At 43.0% G+C, this 9,805-nt stretch overlaps 1 protein-coding gene across 1 annotated transcript; it reads right to left on the bottom strand.

Annotated features, from left to right (window-relative positions):
- Positions 1-8,640, bottom strand: LOC137874468 (C-type isolectin Sp-CL4-like). Its single transcript, XM_068713152.1, has 7 exons — positions 8,315-8,640; positions 3,353-3,437; positions 1,746-1,864; positions 1,529-1,665; positions 1,217-1,354; positions 997-1,105; positions 1-195 (listed from the first exon to the last, which is right to left on the bottom strand). Exons 3-7 carry the CDS (start codon positions 1,816-1,818, stop codon positions 128-130), a joined length of 525 nt encoding a protein of 174 aa, XP_068569253.1. The 5' UTR covers positions 1,819-1,864; positions 3,353-3,437; positions 8,315-8,640; the 3' UTR covers positions 1-127.
- Positions 8,641-9,805: the final 1,165 nt, after the last annotated feature.

Genomic DNA, 9,805 nt, shown 5'->3' with positions numbered 1-9,805 from the left:
GCTGAAGCGTTTATTGCAGTAAAGTTAAGAGCTTGTGTTGGCAGGTTATCATGAACCAGAGTGGTCCACCTGCAGCTCAGCTGGTCAGCTGATTGGAAATGTGAAAGCAAACATCAGCTGATGATGATCAAGCTCTCTTTTGACAGAAAAAGTCCTTCTTAACTGAGCAGTTCTGATCGTTCCAGCTTCCCCAGTCTGGAAAAGAAGAAAAGGTAGATTATATATTTACATTTCCTGCTTTGAGCAGAAGGATCATGGACCTCATGCAGGAATAATTTAGTCTTAAAGTTCTTGTTTCAACTCGATGAGGTCACATGATCAGGAGTAGATGCACGTTCATGATAAGTGATCATCAGTGTAATCAACAACCCTAAATTACTTTATAAAGCCACATGTTTTATTGTTTTTAGTATTTTATTTATGGTTTGTCTTCTCTGAGAGGTGGTATATTTAATAAATGTATTATTATTATTAATAGTATTATTAATATTTTTATGTTCCACTCTGTTTGTGGGCAACTTACATTCACAAAAATGTTCCAATAGTAAAAAGTTCACATCAAGTAAATCAGCAGAATCATAACACATGTAGTGTCAGTAGTGTTTGAGTTTATGAAATATAAATATTACTCTTAGGTTCACATCATTCTGTGACTCAACAGTAAAGTAGATTAATGCTCCGTAGAGCTGAAGGGAATTGTGGAATTAGGTAATAAATTCCTGTGGGTTCGTCACTATGAGCAACCTCTCTCATATACAGGTAGTCATGTGATCCTTCTTCATGTTAAAATATTCATGATTGCAGCTTTGAACTACAAATTCCTTCATAATAAATCGTGATAACCCTTAAGTCAAACAAGTTCTCTTCAATCTCTCGTGTGCAGATTAAGAACTACTCTGTTGGTGTGACTGGTTCTCAATGAGGCCCGATCTTCTTCAGATGCACTTTTGAATTATTCTAGTTTACAGACTTTTTTCATATTCAAAATTCCCTTACACCAAACATTCATCTCGACGCAGCCCTCTTGTCCACGATGATTGTCTGGTTGTTCAGGAAGCCATCTAGCGTAGTCAAATTCAGATCCATCAGTGTATATGAACCCCCCCTGAAGAACACAAAGGTGAGGATCAGTGATGACATGTGACACATTCTCCTCTATGTATCGTCCATCAGGGTCTTTCCTCCCTCTGATCACAATGAGGCGTTCACTGCTTACCCCTGATCTCTTGCCTCCGCTCCAAAATGGTTGAGGTTGTGAATCAGAGTTGTATTTCAAGCTCAGACACATCACAAGAATCATCTCCTCCTCATCGTGTATCGACACCAGTTCAGCATTCACAGAGTGGCAGTAATCCTGAAATCAACAGAAATGTGAAAGAGTGTTTGTCTTCACCAGAACTTTATCAGAACATGTGAGAGATGATAAGGATAGATTTATCTTCCTTTTTTCTGATGCCTGTGTGTGTGTGTGTGTGTGTGTGTGTGTGTGTGTGTGTGTGTGTGTGTGTGTGTGTGTGTGTTTTATCACCTGTGCCTCATGGAAAGTACTAGGAATCTTGAAGTATTTCACACAGCGATCACAATCCATGCGAATCCATTCACCAGCCTTACAACCACGACCACAACTCTCAAGACTTCGGTCCTTGCACATTTTTTGAACTTCATCTGTGAAAAAACAAGTTCTTCAATGACCAAGTTTCTTGGGTTTTAGTTGGATAATGATTTGCTGATAGCATAGTACTTACCGGTGCTCCATGCTGTCACGGTGTTGATGGTGCCCACCAACAGCAGCACAGCAGCTACCACAGCTGGATGCATGACTCAGACCTCACTAACTCTCAGTGCTTCTCAGCTGGAATATGACCTGGAAATGTGACAGTTTGAATGTATAAATGACTGAATGTTTAAGGTGGTTTAAGAAAACATAATCACTGGATCATAGTACTGTAATTCAGCTCGAGGCCTATTTGCAGGCCTCAGCTCGAATAAAGATAAGAAATACCTAATTAATTGTATAAAAAAAAAAAAAAAAAAAAATTATATATTTTTGAGATGAGAAAAATCATGGAACTATCAGAATACATGTTACTGGTTCACATAAGATAAGGATGGAACACAGCAGAACTTGGAAAACTCAAAAGCTCGATCTTGAAAAACAGCACTTTTGGGGTATTGTTTTTTGGAAAGTATGGGTATCCAAGACTTTTAATATGCTGGGCTCTTAGAACAACTGATATAGGCTCTATATACACAGCTATACATAGATACAGTGAAACATTTATGAAATATAGAGCATTTCAAATTAGAAAACTGATCAAATACTCCAATATTTGAATAAAAAAGTATTTTTTCAATTCAAAAACACTCTATATCACTTCTATGTATCACTCATGATGTTCATTGAATCAATAGACCGAAGATTGGACCTTTTTTGAGTGTTTTAAGCTCTTTCTATGCCCTTTTTAGTTATTTAGTTTAAGGTCAAATCCTGCTTCAGACTCTCTGTTCAGGGCTGTATCTCAGCCCCCCCTTCTCCGATTTTCACCATTGAGACATCCTTCGAACCGTAGGAGCCAATAGAATTGCCTGGAATTGAAAGCTAGATGATTGACAGCACTATTAGCCAATAAAGCTCAAAAAGGTCCAGCTCTGAAATCTGATTTGCTGAGCTTCCAACCCTCCCAAGAATCCGAGGAGTGTCGGAGAGACACGAATCGAACGGATTCACACGGAGCACCAGCAGCTGGACAAACATGCGTTGGAAGTACGGAGATATTCCATTTTTTCGCTGAGATTCGACCAAAAGTAAGTACAATATTCGATGAAAGCTGTGTGACTTTTTGTGTTCGAAGCTGAATATCTCTGCGATGGTTTACCGGGGAGAGAAATGGAAACTATGTCCGTAATCTCCGTCAGGCGCTCGTGCTTTTTCATGCTGCATGTTTGTAGGTAGCACGTTGCTAACGGAGTGTAGCAGCTGTTTGCTCCGGTCTGTCCCAGTCATATCGAGTATGATTTATGATATTTTGTTATTTGTTTGCTTGGCTGATGGGAGATGTGTTTGTCTCATGTAGAAGTGACCTAGTTCATGTTGTTCCCAGGACGCTGAGGTTTCTGCAGAACTATAACATCACTATATTCGTTCTTCGTGGGTTCTCTGCCAGTTACTTTTCACACAAAACTCTCTAAGTTTTGATGTACTCTGCGTCCAAATGGGGGACCTACGGGTGTATCTGGTTTTAAGTATGAGGCAGTTTGTATGAGCCAATCAGACTTCAGTATTCACTGAATCACCTGAGAGATATATGTGTTGTTCTGATATCCTAAAACAAAGAGAGAAGAAGAAGCTCACCACAGATGTGTTCTGGTCCCTCGTTGCTCTTCTGTCTGACTGTCAGGTGGATCTTCCTCTCACTCTTATACTCAACACTCATGGCCTGTGGACATGTCAATGTTCTGCCAATGTCACCAAATGGATCATTTTCATATGATTCATTATCAGAACAAACAGTAATAAAGTATTCCATGTGACTGAGAGACAGACTCTTGTTTTAGGTGTTCAACTGAAACTCACTTCAGCTGAGTTGGGGTTCTGTTTCATCCCACAGTAAACTGTCACTAAGTGTGTTTTCAACAACAACTCTCTCTGATTTCACTGTTAGAATTTAAATAAAACTGATAAACACAATAAATAAGTAATGTAAATGCATTTGTATCATTTCTTCCACTCACAGCTCATTAAAGAAATCTATTGACTACACAGTTTGGGTCTGATCCAACTCCCTGACTCAGATGTGGCTCCGCAAACAGAACAAAAGTAGTGACCCCCTTTTATTTTCAGACTGTCCCAAACAGAGTCCGTCTCTCTCTGTGTGAGACGATGAGATCAGTACTGAGTTCAGTTCAGGTGAGTGACATCACCTCGGGCCTAGAAACCGTTGAAATGTTTGAGGAACATTTGAATTCTTCACTTTATAGGAGGAAATTCAGAGCCGGGAGGAAGTTCACATCGGTGAGAACCAACAAAGATAGTTTGCTTTGACAACACTGAATATTTATAGTTGAAGGGTGGGGATAGCAAATATTCAACGCACTCAAGTCCCTAAACGGCCTTTTAAATGTTCCTTAGCTTCATGTCGTGTCTGGTTCTACTTGAGCCCAGATGTCAAAAAATGATCTTTGTGGGTGAAACCATTTGACTTTAAATGAGTCACAAGGAGAGACTTTTGCTTTACTAACGTGTAATATGAAGTGAAAGTAAATCCTGATCAATTTCTCTCACATTATAATTTTTACAATCTGGCCTTAATTCACCTCCTCACCATCTGCGTCTCCATAACGTTTGTATACGATCAGGTCAAAGTTTCCTACCAAGTTCATTTTTAAAGATGAAAATGTTTGCGTGGGACGCAGCGTTGAAGCCTCTTTCAGGCCCAATTTGGTGCGTTCACAGTGGTTAGAAACAAAGACCCATGAACATCTCATCCACCACTGCTGGAACTATATTTTCTGGATCATGTTTTTTTTTCTCAATCCCACCTCTGCGATGCTTTCCTTTTCTCTCCTTCCTATGTTTGAACACAGAGAATTGGAAGGTTCACTTGTTTCTGACACAATGATGGCAGGCAACTCAAATGCTTTACTGTTTTTTGTTGGGGCACGAATTCCAAAAGAAAAGCCATCGGGGTTAATATTGCACCACGGCCCCGTTTCACAAAGCATCAACCTTGTCCTTCCGGTCACGACCCAGAGTTTGTGACCATTAATGAGGGTTGAAACGTAGACCGACCGGTAAATTGAGAGCTTCGCCTTCCGGCTCAGCTCCTTCATCACCAAGTCGGTCCAGTGCAGCGCCTGCTTCACCTGGCAGCCGCACCGATCCGCCTGTTGATCTCCCGCTCCATCTTACCCTCACTTGTGAACATGACCCCGAGATACTTGAACTCCTTAACTTGCGGTAAGCACTCCATCCCCTCCTGAAGGGAGTAATCCACCAGTTTTCGGCAGAGCACCATGGCCTCAGATTTAGAGGTGCTAACTCTCATCCCCGTCGTTTCACACTCGGCTGCAAACTGCCCCAGTTAATGCTGGAGGTCACGGAGGATCCGAGGAAGCCAACAGGACCACATCATCTGCAAACAGCAGAGAGGTGATCCCGAGACCCCCGAACCTGACGTTTCCACATCCCGGCTGCGCCCTGACATGCTGTCCATGAAAGTCACGAACGGGACCGGTTACAAAGGTCAGCCCTGGCGGAGGCCAACACCCACCGGGAACGTTTCTGACTTTTTCCCGAGAATGCGGACACAGCTCCTACTGCTCCGGTCGTAAGCCTTCTCCAAGTCCACAAAGCACATGTAGACTGGTTGGGCAAACTTCCAGGACCCCTCCAGTAGTCTTGCGAGAGTAAAGAGCTAGTCCACTGTTCCACGGCCCGGGACGGAATCCGCACTGCTCCTCTTGAATTCGAGGTTCGACAAATGGTCAGAGCCTCCTTTCCAGCACCCTGGCATAGGCCTTCCCCGGAAGGCTGAGTAGTGTGATACCCTGATAATTTGAGCACACTGTCCCGTGCCCCTTTTTGAAAATGGGAACCACCACCCCGGTCTGCCAGTCCATGGGCACTGATCCTGACCCCCAAGCGACATTGAAGAGGCGTGTGAGCGGATCTCATCCACCCCTTGTGCCTTGCCACCAAGGAGCTTTTTGACTACCTTCAGGAGCTGCATCCTCTCCAGAGGACATGTTGGTCGGGATTAGGAGTTCCTCAAAGTGCTCTTTCTACTGCCCGATGATGCCTCCCCGTCCGGGTCAGCAGTCCCCCCCACGCTGAGAACAGCCTGGGGTAGGCCCTGCTTTCCCTTCATGAACCGTCGGATGGTTTGCCAGAGGCCAACCGAAAGTCCTTCTCCATGGCCTCCCCAAACTCCTCCCATGCCCGAATTTTAGCATCCGTGACCACCGCAGCAGCAGCCCTTCTGGCCTACCGGTACCTCTCAGCTGCTTCAGGAGACCCCTGAGCCAACCAGGCCCAAAAGGCCTCCTTCTTCAGCTTGACGGTTTCCCTCACCTCCGGTGTCCACCACCGGGTTCCCGCCACGACAGGAAGCAATGACCTTCCAACCGCAACTCCTAGCAGCCGCTTCCAAAATAGAGCCTTTGGACATGGTCCACTTGGATTCCATGTCCCCAAACTCCCTCGGGATGTGTGAGAAGTTCTTCCGGAGGTGGGAGTTAAAGACCTCCCGGACAGGGGCCTCCGCCAGATGTTCCCAGTTCACCCTCACTACACGTTTGGGCTTGCCAAGTCTTTCCAGCCTGCTCCCCCGCCATTTGATACAACTCACCACCAGGTGGTTATCAGTTGACAGCTCTGCTCCTCTCTTCACCCGAGTGTCCAAAACATACGGCCGCAGATCAGATGATACGATTACAAAGTCGATCATAGATCTCCGGCCTAAGGTGTTCTGGTAGCAGGTACATTTATGAGCCACCTTATGTTCGAACATGGTGTTCATAATGGCCAAAACGTGGCTAGCACACAGCCAATAGCGAGACACCACTCGGGTTCAGATCGGGCAAGCTGTTCCTCCCAATCACCCCCCGCCAGGTTTCTCCGTCATTGCCCATGTGACCGTTGAAGTCCCCCAGGAGAACTATGGAGTCGGCAGGCGGCGCCCTTTCCAGGACCCCTCCCACTGACTCCAAGAAGGCTAAAGGTAAAAAAAAAGAATCTACACGAAGCAAAACGCTAAAAATGTCATAACTCCTCTTACATATGTTTCAACCTGAACTCTTACTATGTACGAACTTCTGCTAGCTAGCTTTCTGTTTGACTAAAGTCACGCTGGCCCACTGACCAATCACGGCACACGTTAATGCTAAAAGCATTTTAATTTTGTGATTATAATCTTGTCCACAAAACATTTCCTCATACCAGTTTCAGTCAGATGGGGGGGGGGGGGACACTTTGGAAGCCTGTTGGTATTTACCAGCTGTCTTTGTGGGGAGAGACCAACACATTCACTATGTCGCTCTCTCTGTTGTTACTGCTGGTCAGCGTCGCCCAGGCTTCTCATTTTTATGGGACAGTGATGAATTACTACCCAAAAAACCCTGACGCATCTGGATCCATCACAGTACGTACACAGCTCCCCTCGTCAATATTAACCAATAGAATGTGACAAGACAGAAGAAAAGATCACTTTTAACTGTTTTAAATGAATGAATAAAAGCAGGAAATAAAAAGTGATAACAATAGTTCTGGGATGTGTCTCAACAATGTTTTAAATATACTACACAAAGGGTTTTAAGAATAACTTTCCATGAGGTTTTTTTCTGTGGAACCATCCAAACAGTCACAAAAAATTAAGCAAACTGATTCAATTTGGACATTTGATTGAAACAGTTAATAGAATATCTCTAAAACAGATTTAAAGCAATTCATCAGTAGGAAAGTCAAATGTTCCTCTCAAAATATAATTGAAGTAACAATATAAACATTTTGAATCTCTTAAAACAAAATATACATTAACATCAATGGGAACATTTGACCCAACTCTGGATGAAAATTGTTAAGCAGCTACAATGACAGACTTTCACATCTTTTCATCAAAATGTGGCTGATTCCAATGTCTGCTAACTGGAAGTGACACATTTCCAATATCTCTGTAGAAGACAGTTCGGGTTGATCTAATCCGGCATTTGTAGCTTTACCTATGAAAAATAATGAGGATATCCCACAACATTTATTGTGCATGTAATCTTGAACGAGGAAGTATAAAGACCGCTAAATCACACACCGGGCGGGAGGGGAGGTCAACGGCTCCAACAAACTGATCTTTCTACCAGGAGACCGATGTTCGTTCCTAACGTGAAACGAGAAGTCAACGTTGATGTTTTTTGTCAAGTAACTTGCCAAATTCAGGAACGACACTTCTGGGTTACTTTAATCCAGGAGAACTTTCTAAACCTAAATTGTTTCTTTGAGGACGCAAGTTTATTTTGAAAAGACCATATTCATGTAACAAGTGGAAATTGACACGTTTCTGGACTTTTGTAGGAAAACGCAAAAAAAAAAGAATTACTTTTCGTAATAAATCATAAAAGCCTTTGTATGAGGAAATATTTCACAGTTTTATAATACATTCAGTCCAAACACCACTACTCTCCTTGGATACTATAAAATTTAAATATTACCTTCATGAAATCCCCACAAAAGTTAGTGATTTTCAGATGTTTTAACATCTTAGATGGAGGAAGGAAGGAAAAACTGACCTTCAGAAGACCAGAAATGAACCATGCACCAACCAACCTGGCCTCTGTCCTGTGTCTGTCTTCACAGTAAGATGTTTTCTTTGACTCGTCTCCACTGTGACACTACAGGTGGTCTTCCGCTATAAGCTGACCTTCCACAGTTGCACATCTAGCGACTCGTGGACCTGCCTCAGCGGGAACTGTGGGACCCAGATTCCTGTAGTGCTGAACATCGTGGACCAGGAGCTCAGTGGAGAGTGGTGTCAGAGAGAAGGAATCATGACTCGGCAGTTTCTCAGCAACGCTCCATTGCAGCTGCAGTGAGTGCACCAAATGAAGGATGTAGGCAAGGAAGTAGTTAAACCACATACAATTACAGACAAACCGACCAACAACAGACAAAAGACAGGACTGCAAACACACAAGAAATTAATGAAACAGCTAGACACAGGTGTGCAGACATTAAGGCAGGCTGGACACTGATTGGTGGTTGAGACAATGGCAACAAAAGAGGCTAATTAAATACAGGTGATACACAGAAAAAAAGGAGGGAAAAATCCCACAAGACAGGAAGTCAAACAAACACAGGACACAAGACGCAGGTACAAACTAAAACAGGAAGTGCAAACTAAAGTCTGTGACACATGTTTCTATTGTAACATTTTGCTATGATGGTTGTTTCCTTGAGTGTTCATTTCCTCATATTTGTGGCATACCAACAACATTTTTAAAACTGTCAGTGCTGCTGCTCTATCATGTGAAATAATGATTAATTGGCACACTTTATATTCGGGGTTAAAAATGACTTTTTCATAATGTCCCCTGAAGGTTGACCAGTAGTGCCTGGATCAGTAACAAAAACAATGTTGTATTTTGGCAAGCTGTGACTTTGGTGGAGTTGAGGAACCGGTCGGACACCGGCCGAGCCAACGGGTCCCCCCAGACCACCATTGTACCAGTTCTGAGGTAATTATACACTTTGAATCACAATACATATTTTATGTTGCTGAAATTATGACCTCACAACACATTTTTAAAAGAATAGAAGAAGAACAAATACATGAATTCTGGTTTATTTTAGTTGTTTAACTCAATTTAAACTTTTACCCTCCAAAAAAAGATACAAAAATACTTAAAAACAGCTTAAAGCATGAAATCTGCTGACTTGTGTTCAGGCTCAGATTCAAGCTTACGTTCATAAAGACGTCTGCAGTAAAGTTCCTGGTACAAACGTTGAGGAAGAAGTGAGTCAGGTTACATGAAGTATCTAACTCCAACAGAAAGACAGTCACTAGATTGTCTCTTGACATTGAATAGATACCTTTGTCGAGACAAAACTGAATCATCAGCAGCGAGTGGCTTCCTGGCTCAAGCTTTACATGGAAATGTTTCTCTCCATCAGAGTTCCTTCAAACTGTCAGAGAGATTTCCACCTGTTGGCGTTCGACCCCGACGGTGACGAGATCAAATGCAGATATGGAAACACAACGGCAGCAGAGTGTGACGTCTGCACACCGCCCTCCGTTCTCAGCCTCTCCTCAGTGAGCGA

Source organism: Cebidichthys violaceus, unplaced genomic scaffold, assembly GCF_023349555.1.
Source record: "Cebidichthys violaceus isolate CVI_PGR_0920_01 unplaced genomic scaffold, fCebVio1.0.p SCAF_19, whole genome shotgun sequence".
Lineage (NCBI taxonomy): Eukaryota > Metazoa > Chordata > Actinopteri > Perciformes > Stichaeidae > Cebidichthys > Cebidichthys violaceus.
Note: the sequence above shows the minus strand (reverse complement) of the source record. Positions and strands in the feature narration are given on the sequence as shown.

Coding starts and splice junctions, on each gene's coding strand:
- LOC137874468 (XM_068713152.1), bottom strand. CDS start 1,818: ATGCATCCAGCTGTGGTAGCTGCTGTGCTGCTGTTGGTGGGCACCATC. Junction 1,355..1,528: donor GTACTTTCCATGAGGCACAG/GTGATAAAACAC, acceptor TGTTGATTTCAG/GATTACTGCCACTCTGTGAA. Junction 196..996: donor CGTCGAGATGAATGTTTGGT/GTAAGGGAATTT, acceptor CTTCTTTTCCAG/ACTGGGGAAGCTGGAACGAT.